General features: G+C 38.8%; 1 protein-coding gene across 1 annotated transcript; it reads right to left on the minus strand.

The window, feature by feature from the left end:
- Positions 1-10,284: 10,284 nt before the first annotated feature.
- IFNG (interferon gamma) lies at positions 10,285-14,504 on the minus strand. Its single transcript, NM_001112640.1, has 4 exons — positions 14,391-14,504; positions 13,097-13,165; positions 12,819-13,001; positions 10,285-10,416 (listed from the first exon to the last, which is right to left on the minus strand). The coding sequence occupies exons 1-4, from the start codon at positions 14,502-14,504 to the stop codon at positions 10,285-10,287; spliced, it is 498 nt and encodes a 165-aa protein (NP_001106110.1).
- Between the last annotated feature and the right edge of the window lie 258 nt (positions 14,505-14,762).

A 14,762-nucleotide genomic window follows, 5' to 3' on the forward strand; every position in this document is an offset into this window, starting at 1 on the left:
TAATATCAATAAAATATCAGGTGACAAATAACAGGCCACAAGATATCCTGAGCTCAACTTGAACTTTTCCATCCCAGATGTGATATCAACATCTCTTCAAGGAGACCTTGGTTTCTTTAGCAAAGAAATCCAAATCTAAGCATAAAAGTACACAACGAATCGTTTTTACCTTAGTGTTCAGGACAGAACAGAGTGATCTCAAATAAGTGACCCTTGTACTGAAAGTACAATAAGTACCTACCTTTTTTTTAAGTCAATTCCATATTGATATTTCCAATATAACAAGGTTTCTTTTCTCCTTTCTCACAGATGAGTTTATAATCCATTTTTTTTCTAGTTTTGAAGTCCCACAATTACTTATTGTCATTTCAAACAAAAATGAAAATCACAGTATTATCCTTCCTGGAATTGGCTGCCAAGTCAGCTTCCATTCAGACAGTTCATCTTGTCGGCATCAGTCACAATCTTCCTCCCAAAGAACATGAAGGAATGCACAAGTATAAGTCTTCTAGTGTTCTAGCATCCCAAAAAGAGTTCCATACAATTAGTAAATAACAGCAATGCAAGGAATCAAAAATAATAATAAGTCCTTGGTGTTTGATCTAAATTTTTTGACTAATTTTTCATTTGTACAGTATTAATGCCATGAGTTTTGTCTAGGATTTTTTTTGCATATGTGCATCCAATTGTTCCAGCAACATTTGTTGAACAACCTATGCTGTCTCCATTGAATTACCTTTACTCTGTCGAAACTCAGTGGGCTATATTTGTGTGAGTCTATTTCTGGGCTCTCTGTTCAGTTCTACTGATTTATATGTCTATTCTTTCACCAATACCATTTTGTACTAATTACTGTGCCTTATAGTAGGTTTTCAAGTTAAATAGCATGAGTCCTCCAAATTTGTTCTTCTTCAGTATAGGGTTAGCTATTCTGTTTTTTCCCTTTCCACATAAATTTCAAAATTTGTTGGTATCTACAAAATACTTGCTAGGATTTTGTTGAATCTATAGATTAAGCTAATAAGAAACAACATCTTAATGATATGGAATCTTCCAATCCATGAACATGGACTATTTCTCCATTTACCTAGATCTTCTTTGATGTTTTTCATCAGTGCATTGTAATTTACCACATAGAGGTCATGTACATATTTTGTTAGATTTATACCTATTCCATGTTTTGAGTGCTATTGTAAATGATGTTTTTAACTTCAAATTTTAATTGTTCAGTGCTGGTATATTGCAAAGCAATTAACCTTTGTGTATTCACCTTGCATCCTGTCACCTTGCAACACTCACCTATTAGTTCCAATAACTTTTTGTCAATTCCTTGAGATTTCCTGCATAGACAATTATGTCACTGTGAACAGTTTAATTTCTTCTTTTCCAATCTGTTTACCTTCTGTTTTCTTCTTCGAATATGTTAGGTTAAATGGAAAAGAATTGAGGTTGAAGATGAAATTAAGTTTGGTAATCACCCGACCTCCTGATGAGGAGATTATCCTGGATTATCTAGGTAAACAAATATGAAAGCAAAGGTTCTTATAAATGGGTAATATAGGCAGAGAGAGAGAACCAGAGAGATGGCAGCATGAGAAGGACTCAGCTGACAAGGAGGAAGCAGACTGTGAGCCAAGTAATGCAGGCAGCCTCTAGAAATTAAAAAAGATAAGGAAACAGATTCTCTTCTTAGAGCCTCCAGAAGGAACACAGAGTTTCCCTACACCTTAATTTTAGTCACTGAGACTGATTTTGCACTTATGACATCCAGAACTGGAAAATAACAAATTTGTGTTGTTTAAGCCACCAAGTTTGTGAATTTGTTACAACAGCAATGGGAAACTAATATACATATCTTCTGAAAATAAGCTTGTTGTAATTTTTGGTTCTTCCACAGGTAAAGTGGGGTTTTTTTTCCTTTGACTCTTTCAAGATTTTCTCTGTGTTTTTCTGCCATTTGAATATAATATTCTGTCTTAGACCATTTTGTGCTGCTATTACAGAATACCTGAGACTGAGTAACCTATAATGAGCAGACATTAATTTGTCTCACAGTTCTGGAGGCTGGGAAATCTAAGGCCAAGGGGGTGCACCTGGTGAAGACCTTCTTGCTGCCTCACAACACGGCAAAAGGCATCACATGGATGAGAGAGAGTAATAGAGCTTGAGAGGGAAAGGTTCAGAGGAGGAGGAGGAGAAGGAAGCTGAATTTATTCTAAAAGGAAACCCACTCAGGATAAGTAACCCATTCTCAATAATGACATTAATCCATTCATGAGGGCACAGCCCTCACGACCTAATCACCTCCTGAAGGTCCCATGTCTCAACACTGTTGTGTTGGGGATTAGTTTACAACACCTGAACTTCTTACAAACCATAGCATATTCTTAGGGGTAGTTTTATGGCAATTTGTTCTGCTCAGTATTCTTTGAGGATCTATTGTTATACTACATATTTTGAAATTGCCAAAAAGAAAAAATTTAAAAACCTATTGCCCCCTCCCCAGTTCTTAGATATTCTTTTTTGTGTGTGTTGTTCTATTCTGTTTGTTTGCTTGTTCTTCATTTTTTCTCTCTGCATTTTAGTTTGGGAAGTTTCTATTTACCTATCTTCAAGCTCACTGATTCTCTTCAAACTCACTGAATCTCTTCAAGCTCACCGATACGTTGTGTTTACTGTTGAGCCTATTGAAGACAATCTTCATTTCTGTCACAGTGTTTTTTATTTATAGTATTTCCATTTGATTCTTTTCTTAGACTTTCCATCTCTCTACTGACATTACCCATCTGTTCTTGCATGTTGTCTACTTTTTTCCCTTAACATATTAATTTTAGTTATTTTAAATTTCTCACCTGGTAATCTCAAACTCTATGTCATATCCAAGTCTGGTTTTGACGTTTGCTTTATCACTTCCGGCTGTTTTCTCTCACCTTTCCGTGTGCCAGAGGCTTCAAGTTCTCTGGCATTCTTGCCTTTGTCTCCCATCTTTACTCTGTGCTTCCATAACTACTCCTCCTTATAGAGAGTCTGTGCCTTGCAGCTGTTTCACCTGTGATCCACTGTTATTACTGGAGCCCTGTGGTATGTAGTAAAGTATGGGGAAAGGGACGTGTTTTATAATCTTTAAATCTCAGCATCTTAGTGGGCCTGTGTTTCAGGACTGTGATCTTCACAAGTGTTTCATCTTGTATAGCTTGAGGTGAAAAAGGACAACTAGAAGGGACTCAAGTTAGAGGAACATCCTTCTCCCGCAGCCCTCTCATAGGAGTCTGGTAAAGCCTTTCCCCCTGGAGAGCAGACCATTGTTTCTGGACATATTTCACAAGGATTACTCATCCCCTCCCCCTGCCAGAGCCACAGGGATATCTTTCTCAGAACTTCACCACGAGAACTTGGTGGGATTCCTGTGGGTATCCTCATGAAAACATGGAGGACCCTTCCCAGTTCAACCCCCAGGTGTATCTCACTCCCATGCTAGTCCACACTCAGCCTCCAGCAACTCATCAAAATTACCATTTAAGTGTTTTAACAAGTTAATTACTTCAGTGGATTCAGGTCCAAGTAAGCAGGTCTTGGCTGTGAATTTCTGGATTTGCCTACTCTCCAGATTTTATTGTGGCAGTATGTCTTGCAAATTCTGTTCTATGATGGAACTAAAAAAAAAAAATCACCGATTTTGTTTGTCTAGCTTTTCCTTGTTTTGAAGGCTGGAGTAACAACTTCCAGGCTCTGTATATGTTGGAGCTAAAATTGGAAGTCTCTCATGATGGTTTTTTTTTTTTTCTTTTTTTTCTGAGATGGAGTCTCACTCTGTCACCCAGGCTGGAGTGCAGTGGCACAATCTCAGCTCATCGCAACCTCCACCTCACGGGTTCAAGCGATTCTCCTGCCTCAGCCTCCTGAGTAGCTGGAACTACAGGCACGTGCCACCATGTCCAACTAATTTTTGTATTTTTAATAGAGACCAGGTTTCACTGTGTTGGCCAGAATGGTCTTGATCTCTTCACCTCTGGTGATTCACCTGCCTCGGCCTCCCAAAGTGCTGGGATTATAGGCGTGAGCCACTGCACCCAGCCCACGATGGTTTTTTTCATCCCAAGCAGCATGGTATCTGAGGCCTCAGTTGGAAAATTCAAATGCTTAGAGCTACAATCATCTAAGGGCTTGCTCGCACACATCGGATGATTTGTGCTGATGTTGAGTAGAAGCCTCACTGGAACTCTTGGCCAGAATATGCGCACATGGTTTTCCCCATGCGGCCTGAACATCTCGACATGATGTTGGGTTCTGAGGGCAAAAGTCTTGACATGGAAAGAAGCCAGATAGAGACTGTACCCTAGACTTCAAAGGATGTGACTGCATTTCCATTTCACTTCACTGGTAAGCAAAGTCAAGCCCCTTCCCAATATTTAGGAGAGTAACACACTCTCATCTTTAAGTTGGATTACAAGAAGTCACATTACAAGAAGAGCATGGGGATGGGGTGAGTATATAGGTGTGATTACTTTTGGAAATTTCACCTTGTTTCAAGTTAAATATGGGGAATTCTGAGTCATCAAGAATTTTAGACCTCACCAGCCTGTGACTCTGAAATAATCTCACAGTGACTTTTTCATATTTATATTTTGAAAAAATATTGTAGGCTGTACCCCTGCAAATCCTAGCACTTTGGAAGGCTAAGGGGGTGAATCACTTGAGCCCAAAAGTTCAAGACCAGCCTGGGCAACATAGTCAAACCACGTCTCTACAAATAGTACAAAAATAAAAAATTAGCTGAGCATGGTGGTGCATGCCTGTGGTCCCAGCTACTTGGGAGGCTGAGGCAGGAGGATGGCTTGGAAACCCAGGAAGCGGAGGTTGCAGTGAGCCATGATTGTGCCAACTGCACTCTAGCCTGAGTGACACTCTAGCCTGGGTGTCTTAAAAGAAAGAAAGAAATTGCAAACTTACAGAAGAGTTGGAAAAGCTTTATATTTCCTGAATCATCTCAGAGTAGGTGGCTATCCCGATGCCCCTTCACCTCTGAATACATTAGTGTGCATTATCTACCCACAAAGACATGTCCTGCTTAACCATGATACAAACCTCAAAATCAGGAAGTTTAAATTGATATATCACTACTCTCTCATCTTCAGACCTCATTCAAGTTCACCAGTTGTTCTAAAAATGATTTCTACTGCATAAGTATTCAGTTTAGAAACTTGCACTGCATTTAGATATCATGTCGCTATAATTCATTTCAGAACAAAACTGTTCTTCAGTCCTTAGTCTTTCCTTTACTTATACAACTTTGATGCTTTGAAGACTACAGACAAGATATTTTGTAAATTGCTTCTTAGTTTGCATTTGTATGTTTTCTCATGACTAGAATAGGTTATGCATCTTTCACAGAGATATCACAAAAGGTATGCTGTGTTCGTTTCCTTGCATCCTATCAGGTAGGACACCCTTTTCATTTATCTCATTACTAAGGATGTTCACTTTTATTCCTTGATTAAGATGGCATCTGCTAAGCTTCTCTACTATAAAATTACTCCTTTCCAATTTGTAATTAATAAATATTTTATAGGGAGATATTTTGCAATGATGTGGCTATACTATTCCTCATCAAACTTTCGGTGTGTTCATTTATATCAATATATACTCCTGGTTTCCTATTATATTCAAAAGGTCATAATACATCACTATCACTATTTATTTTGATGCTCAAATTTTCTTTTTTTTTTTTTTTTTTTTTGAGACGGAGTCTCGCTCTGTAGCCCAGGCTGGAGTGCAGTGGCCGGATCTCAGCTCACTGCAAGCTCCGCCTCCCGGGTTCACGCCATTCTCCGGCCTCAGCCTCCCGAGTAGCTGGGACTACAGGCGCCTGCCACCTCGCCCGGCTATTTTTTGTATTTCTTAGTAGAGACGGGGTTTCACCGTGTTAGCCAGGATGGTCTCGATCTCCTGACCTCGTGATCCGCCCATCTCGGCCTCCCAAAGTGCTGGGATTACAGGCTTGAGCCACCGCGCCCGGCCTCAAATTTTCTTATATTTGACCAGTGGGAGTCCCTTCAAGCTGGTTTCTGTGCCTTTTAACTTGTTTCCATCATCCTCTGAATACTTCTTTTGTTCTAGCACACCATGTACTTTCACTACCCCTGCTCTGGGATCAGCCAGTTCTCCAAGGAGTTCTGGTTCCTTCTAGCAAAGAATGGTATTTAGAAGTCAAGATATGGGTGATCAGTGTTCTCACTGTTATTGAGATGTTAACTACTCTCAGCCCCCTCAATGGACAGAGTTAGGGTGAATTAATATTTCTATCTATTATTTATTTCTGTATCTACCTCTATATATTGAAGAGCATAAGGTAATACTGACACATCTAATTCTAATTCAATATCATAGGGTTTATTCTAATTTTCTCCTTTTCTGTACTGTAGCTTCCTTCAATAGTGAGGTAGACTGGCTCCCATTATCTTTAATATAATTACTTAATTAATTTCCCATCTGCACTAATATGTCTTCCCCTATGCAGATGCCATTCTTACTTCACTCTAACACCCATGCTGGGCCATCCCAGGACACAGATGTCCTCCTCACCTTGCCTTGACTCTGACAGCCTACTCCAGGCCTTTCTTTCACATAGGCACCTCCTTGCTAGGCTAAGGTTCAGAGGACCCATGTCATGTCAGGCTGCCGCCCTATGATAGACTGCATAATGGACCCCCAAAGATGTCCACATCCTAGTCCCCTGAATCTGGGACTGTTGCTTTATATGATATATATATACACACACACACACACACACACACACACACACACAAATTCTCAGATGTGGTTAAGTTAAAAATCTTAAGAAGGAAACAATATCCTGAATTATTCAAGTGGTCTTAATGTAATCACGAGGGTCCTTATAAGAGGAAATAGGGAATATCAGACTCAGAGAGAATGAGAGAGGCTGGAAGACACTGTTCTGCTGGCTTTTGAAAAGGAAGAGGCCACTAGCTGAGGATTGAGAGTGGCCTCCAGCAGTTGGAAAAGTCAAGGAAACAGATTGTCTCCTAGAGTCTCCAGAAGGAACAAGCCCTGCCAATGCCTTGATTTTAGCCCACTGAGCCTGGTTTTGGATTTCTGCCCTCCATGATGATAAGATAATAAACATGTGGGGTTTTCTTCAGCAACTAAGTTTGTTGTCACTTATTACCAAAGCAATAGGAAACTAATATGCTCACTCACCTCTTCAAGGACCTTCTCCTCATTCTGCTCAGGTTCTGATACCTTCCACACCAGGTTTCCTCCCTTCACACTGTGCCTGGAATTTGGCTGCCCATCGTGGGCAATTACAGATGTCTACCTTACTCTGATGCACTTAATTGATTTAGAATAATATTGTTCAAATGGGAAGAGAGGAAGAGGAGAATGAAGAGAACAGGATAAGAAAGAACAAGAAAATCCATTGACATTTCACGCTCAAATTTTAATTGCCAAAAATTGCCCTACCAGCAAGGATATGCCAGCAATTTCTGAAAGTCACTAAGGGTGGGACATCATACGATAAGGGCTCTCACACTGCAAGGCCAGGCTGCTGCCCCAGCTGCTTACAAGATTGGGGAGATACCTGCCCCTGCTGGCATTGAGAGAGGAAGCTTCCCCTAAGGTCTCTTAGTCTAAAGCATGGTCCATCCCTCCTACAAGCTCCATCACACTTCTGAAACTAGGTGTGTTCATAAGAGAAGAAACATACAAGATAGGGAACAATTGACAACCACTGCATAGGCCAGTCTCAACTCAAGTTCTCTTAAAGGATCTTCTCCCTGTCTCATTCCCTGCTATCATCACAACACCTAATACAGTTTGTATCTCTTCATGTCTCACAGTCTGGGCCAAACTGAGACCAACCTCAGTGAGAGGGAATGTTTTATCCAGCCCTAGACTAAAATTCATCTCCTGGGGCTTCATTCCACATGGTATGATTAATCACTTCTCAAGATGATTGATGGTGGGAATTTCCAATCCCTTCCCCAGAAGTATGGTCTGGAAATACAGTCCAGGCAAGACAGTTTCACAGTAGCCCTCCATCTGTTTATACATCAAAGTCTGCATCAGTGAATCTTAATACGAACAAGAGTGGAGACACCCGTCGCAGATCATATTAGCTGTAGTTGTGCCAAAAATAACCCAATTTACTTTCAGTCTTGCTTCATCAAAGATTCAAAAGTTTCAGAATCAGATCTCACCCACTGTCACTTAATTGCCCAATAATCAAAATAATGACCCCTGATTGTTGTCGAAGACTCAAATGATCCTTTGTGTGATCTATTTCCCATAATCCTACTGTTGCTGTTGGAGGGTTATGTGAAATTGTTGAGAAGGAAGCCCCAGATGCCTAACCCTCTCTATCCTTGACATTCACAGTCTTGCCAGCACTGTGTGTTCCATAGTCGATAGAACTAATCTCACTATATCCATTATCTTGTTTATGTCGGTGATCATAAGAAGTCTCAGACTCGCAACACATCCCTATGCACTTTCCCTTTTATGACAGCCTCTCTTATTTTGTCTCACTGGGTCTTCTGGAATTTACAGCCCAGAACTAACCAAATCCTTCATATCCTCAACTTCCTCCTTCTCAAAAGATAAACTGGCCCTCCCCTAAGGACATTGCTTCCCCTGAATTCCTCTCAAGTGTGGCTGGTTTTCTCTTCCATCTTCTGGGTGCAGCACACTGGTCTGCTGGTTCTTCTACCGTTCCAGGAAAATCTCCTCTTCAGAGCCTTTGCAAGGATATACCTTTTGCCTGGAATTCAAATAGCTACCTCTCTTCTTTCTTACAAGTACTTCCTCAAATGGCATCTCCTCAATGAAGCCACATATAATTACTCTTTTAAACCTCTAGCCCTCCCACCCTGCCACACATAGGATTCCTAATTTCCCTGTCCTGCTCTCCTTTAACTATTTTTCCATGACACCAATCACCTTAGAGAATGCCATGCAATAGACTTACATATTACGTATTTTGTTCATTGTTTATCTGTCCCTTGCTTAATTTCAAATTCCCCAGGGGCAGGGATCCTTGGCTGTTTTGCTTGAGTAAGGTATCTCAAGGATCTACAACAGCACCAGGCACATAGTAGGTACTCCAATAAATATTTCTTGAGTGAACGTATCAATTCGTACCACAATATTATGAGGAACACACAATTATTTTTCCGACAATAAAGCTGAAACTTAGACAATATACATAAAGTATTAAAGGTCACACTACTTGTAATGGAATAACTTGGATTCCAATTCAAGCCTTCTCCCTAGAGCTTACACCCACTACTCCACACCCAGTGGTGTTTGCCAGCGTTGGATGAGGGAGAGGAAGATTCTGAAATGAAGGAGGGAATAGGAAGGTGGAGAAGGGGCTAGAAATAAATCTCTGTGTGCCAAGCTGAGCAGTTTAAACTACATTCCATAGCAGAACCTCTTGAATAGTGGTTCAAATTGAATAGTGACATAATTAAATCTGTATCTTAGAAAGATAATTCAAAGAGCTGCCAACTGGAAAAGTGAAAGCCAACAAAATACTAGTGGAAAGAAACACCACATTTAATGGAACCAAATGCAACTCTAAAATTTCCACAGCTAAGATGACTCCCCTCCCTACTAATTCATTAATAGGTAGTTCTTTCACTCCAGTTCTCACTTAGAAAAAGTCTGACACAGCATAAATAGTTGTGAACTTACACTTTATTCATATATATTAGATATTGATAATCTTAACAAATGAGTTACTTTCCATTTGGGTACAGTCACAGTTGTCAACAATATTTGGAAGCACCAGGCATGAAATCTCTTGAGATGCTATGTTTTCATCAGGGTCACCTGACACATTCAAGTTCTGTCTGACATACCATTAAAGCAGTGGCTCAGAATGCAGGCAAGTTTTCAAACAGGCAGTAACTGGATAGTATCACTTCACTTATAAGTGTTCATTATATCATCAAGTGAAATAAACACACAACCCACAGGATCTTGCTTAGGTTGGCTGCCTAGGTGGCCCGTGAGATAAAGCCTTGTAATCACATAGCCTCGCCTAATTAGTCAGAAAACAAAGGATTAAGTGAAACAGTCACAGGATATAGGAATTATAAATAATACATATATTAATAGATATTCATTTTCATTACACAAAAGTTGCTATTATAAATACTTATTTGATTGATTAGTCTAAAAATATATTCCCCATATAAATAATGTTAAATATTAATAAATAGATTTAAATTTAAAATTCAAATAGTGCAGGCAGGACAACCATTATTGGGATGCTCTTCGACCTCGAAACATCTGACTCCTTTTTCGCTTCCCTATTTTAGCTGCTGGCGACAGTTCAGCCATCACTTGGATGAGTTCATGTACTGCTTTGCGTTGGACATTCAAGTCAGTTACCTATTGGGAAAGAAAAGAGCAAAATTAATTTCAGGCATATAAGCCATCAGGATATTCAGTTAATGGCATGATGGTCAGTGAAAATAAAACTATTCCTTTAAAAAAATGGACCATATTACCTTAATATACAATATTTACTTCTTCAGCAGTTGAGGCTTAAAATTACAATTACATTCCTAGTTGTGCAATGATGTGGTGGAGTCCGTCACATATCTTTAAATCTACTCCCATAGAATTCTTGAAATCATATAGTGAAAAGACCCCTGGTGTGGAGTCAATGTAAAAAGGTGGATCTGAATCTCATGCGTGCAATAATTCTGACCTTGAGCCAGCTACTTAACCTTTTGGAACCTCTATTTTCTCATCTAAAGGAAGAGAAGACTGTTTCTATGACCTCTCTATCATCAATCTACCAATTATATCACTTTATACTTTAGTCTCTCCTGTATGTATCAAATGAGTAACTATAGGTCAATGATTCTCACTGTTGTGCATAGCAGATTAACCTGGAAACCTAATAAAGACCTCAGAGATCCAGAGGCATGAATTGGAAGGACTGTGCCCTGTGCATTCACTAAGCTCCCCAGGTGATTCTAACATCCACCTAAGATTGAGAACCACTGATCTAGGTTAGGTACCCTAGAAAACATCAAATCCAAAACAAGTGAAAACTGTAATTTTTAATTTCTCCCAGATTAGGTCAGTCTCTCAATTTCCATAATAGGTTTTAAAATAACCACCAATCATATTTATATATTGCTTACTGATATATAAAGTTTAAAATTAGGAATTGCAACAACTTTTCCAGTACCCTACCTTCTAGGCCAGCAAATTGAACTACTTGCATTTCCTCACTCTAACCAATAGGGCCATTTAGGTGATTTCATTCTTCCTAAAATGTGGACCATTTACTTTCCTCTTGACTCTGCGATTATATTTTTTCTAATCTTGGGAACACTATGGCTACCTCGCCACATTTCTGAGGATGGCTGGGGGATTACAGGCTACAGGGCTAATTATAAAAGGGCATAACATACCTCAGCTTAGCAACTGAGCCAAAGAGAACAATAATTAATAGAGCTCACTCAAGACTGCCCATCAAGAAACAGGAGGTTTGTAGCTTCCAGAAGGAAGAAACCCACAGATTTTTTTTTTCACTTTTTTAAGGCCCAGTTCCTGCAGAGTAGAAAAAGTTTTCTACAAGCTGTGTTTTTGCAAGTGACAGGTTTTACTTTCCAGTGTTCAAATCATCACCAAGAAACTAAGAGACTTATCCAGGACTCAACAGTAAGTCAGGGGCACCACTGGGTTAGTGGCAAGTGCTGAGTATCTAGTTTCTAACCAAAGGAGACCTGTTGCCATGTCTCTCCTTTCAGTTTCTGGGGGTTCACATGAGAGGAGTGAGAGGCAGGCCCGGCAATAGTGAAAGCTGAGCACAAATCCTAAGAGCACAAATGCCAGCTTGAGCTCTCATTTGAGCCCATTTATATCAAAGCCAATCCCAAAGGAATCTAGAGGTCTTTGTCTTCTAGATAAAATTTTGAAAAACGTGTTTTGTCTTTATGCCTCAATGTTATCTTTCTGTTTATAGAAGGCATAATTTAAAGATAATTTAAAGATACAAGTTCATGAGGTATGACTTAGGAGTCTAAGGAGTTCTCCAGCTGAGATATTCTGAAAGTTGATAGAGACTTGATAGAACAATGTTTTCATAAGGTATAAATTCTACCTATTTTTCCCTAAAAACAAACAGCAACCATTCTTGCTTCTAATTAGGCAGTACAATCTGATAGGTTGGCTAGAGACTTGCAGTGGGGTGCACTGGTACCTACTCAAAGGCTGTAGCTTTCTTCTATCTCATTCTCATTTTCTATTCTTGGCATTGTAGAGTTTTGGAGCAAAGAATGTCATCAAACTTATGCAGTGAACCTAACAGTTTCCTTTTAAGATGAGGGCACTGAGCCCCAGCCAGCCATGTGATTCATCACAGTTCCCTGGTGGCTGAGATGGGAGGAGAACACACATCTTCTCAGCTCCTCCCACTGCTCTTTCCATTAAGACAGACAGCCTCTCATTCAAAGTAAGAGAATTTCCATCATATGAGCAAAGGACAATGAGAGAATTGCTTCTCAGTACTCCCCACTACTTCCTCACCTACTTCCTCTTCATTGGATTTGTCAATTCACCTGTCTTTACACATTTTTCTACATTACATACTTCAGTGATTCCCATACTGGCTTTGCAAAGTCATCCAAACACAAATAGAATTAGTAAGAGTTTCAGCTACGGGTTGAGTTCATAGCTTTAGCAACTGTTAAATAGCTAATGTCTACTTTCTGGAGAACAAATGCTTTGCAAGACCTTCCGCAATGAAACCAAAGAAAGAATTTAAAGAGCCTTACCGAATAATTGGTCAGCTTTTCGAAGTCATCCCATTTCTTTTTGTTGCTATTGAAAAACTTGACATTAATGTCTTCCTTGATGGTCTCCACACTCTTTTGGATCCTCTGGTCATCTTTGAAGTTTTTAAAAAGTTTGAAGTAAAAGGAGACAATTTGGCTCTGCATTATTTTTCTGTCACTCTCCTTGGAAGGAAAGAACACAAACAGAGGATGATGTGTATTTATCCATCAGAAAGCAAGCAACAGGAAAATTAGCCAAATGGGAATATTCAGCTTACCTCTTTCCAATTCCTCAAGATGTCTAAGAAAAGAGTTCCATTATCTGCTACATCTGGATCAACTGCATTCTGGAAAAAAAAAAGGGTTTACAATTAGCCCATAAATTGTCTTAAAAATATATTTCAAGTTTCATTGAACTCAGATGTGACAATATTCACTGATTTCCTTTTCAATTCTTCTGCTTAGTTCTAACAATAAGTGTTCACAAAATGTTTATGTGAGATATAGCCAAAGACTACTATGCTCTTTTAGCTTTTTTATTTTCCAATATAACCATTAAATTGCAATGTCACAAAGGAGTTCAACAAAGCTGATGATACTCCAAGGGTCTCAAAAACTATAGTAGGCTAAAGAAAGTATTTTCAAGCTAGGCTAAAAAATACAGAACAAAAAACAGCAAAGCCACCCCACTATAAAATACTGCCCCCCAATGGCACAGGTTTCTATTACATCTACTATGCCTTCCTGTAGGGTATTATGTCAACTTTAAAAGATAGTTCCAAATGTGTGTGTGTGTGTGTGTGTGTGTGTGTGTGGTCTGATTTTGTGTTGTAGGAATAAAATTAATTGTGAATGTCTGAATATTAGTATGACAGCTATAATTATAATAACTAAGTTTTAAATAAATAATGAAATATTTAAAATGTAAAAACTTTTCATTAACCATCAATAAAATTTTAAAAGAAACTCAAAAAACTCACTTAAAAATTTTAAACATTCCATAGCCAGAATCATAATTCCTACAAAATCCCAGTGAGCAACTAAGTTCAGGAGTAATTCACAAGTAATATACATAGAGCAGCAGAATGTTGAAATAACTTTTTGGAGAAAATCACCTATCAGTGATTTTTTTAAGCCAAAACTTTAAGGACCTTTTTTACTTTAATTTGTAAACGTTTCCTATTAACTTTTGAATGCTAATCTTGACCTTAGAGTCTGAGAAGTCAAAAACTAATAGCCAATCATTTTTTTCAATATGCATACTCCTTGACTTATCACATCTGAATGAGTTCTCACCACAAAATTATTAACATCATTATGCTTCATATCCATATTATGCCCATCTTTGGGAAGATTCATAAATCCCTTTTAAGTCTCTATACAAACTGAGCAGAAGGTTAAAACAATATCTAGATTATGTAGTCAAGAAACTCATCCAGTCAATAATTAACAAAATAAAACCAGATCTCAAAATGACTGCGTACGAGAGGACAGTCTATCAGAGATGCTACAGCAAGTCAATATTCAGTCATTTTCAACCACAAAAAAGTACTGTTAAAAAGCCATACTTACAAAATATTTCTTAAGGTTTTCTGCTTCTTTTACATATGGGTCCTGGCAGTAACAGCCAAGAGAACCCAAAACAATGCAGAGCTGAAAAGCCAAGATATAACTTGTATATTTCATCGTTTCAGAGAGAGTTAAGCCAAAGAAGTTGAAATCAGAAGTTCTTGTATCAAGTTGATCGGGTCCAAAGAGCTTAACTGATCTTTCTCTTCTAATAGCTGATCTTCAGATGATCAGAACAATGTGCTGCACCTCCTTTGGCTGCTGGTATTTATACCTAATTGAAGTCTCCTCAGGATTACGTATTTTCACAAGTTTTTTAAGATGAGATGGTGACAGATAGGCAGGGATGCTAGTTTGTATTAATAACTAAGGTTT

The sequence above is a fragment of the Papio anubis genome, chromosome 9 (genome assembly GCF_008728515.1).
Source record: "Papio anubis isolate 15944 chromosome 9, Panubis1.0, whole genome shotgun sequence".
NCBI classification, from domain to species: Eukaryota; Metazoa; Chordata; class Mammalia; order Primates; family Cercopithecidae; genus Papio; species Papio anubis.

Bases quoted from the DNA above. Each gene is read 5' to 3' on its own strand.
- IFNG (NM_001112640.1), bottom strand. From the start codon at position 14,504: ATGAAATATACAAGTTATATCTTGGCTTTTCAGCTCTGCATTGTTTTG. The intron at 13,166-14,390 runs GTAAGTATGGCT...TTTTTTTTCCAG, and splicing joins AAAACCTTAAGAAATATTTT to AATGCAGTTGATCCAGATGT. The intron at 13,002-13,096 runs GTAAGCTGAATA...TTTCCTTCCAAG, and splicing joins TCTTGAGGAATTGGAAAGAG to GAGAGTGACAGAAAAATAAT.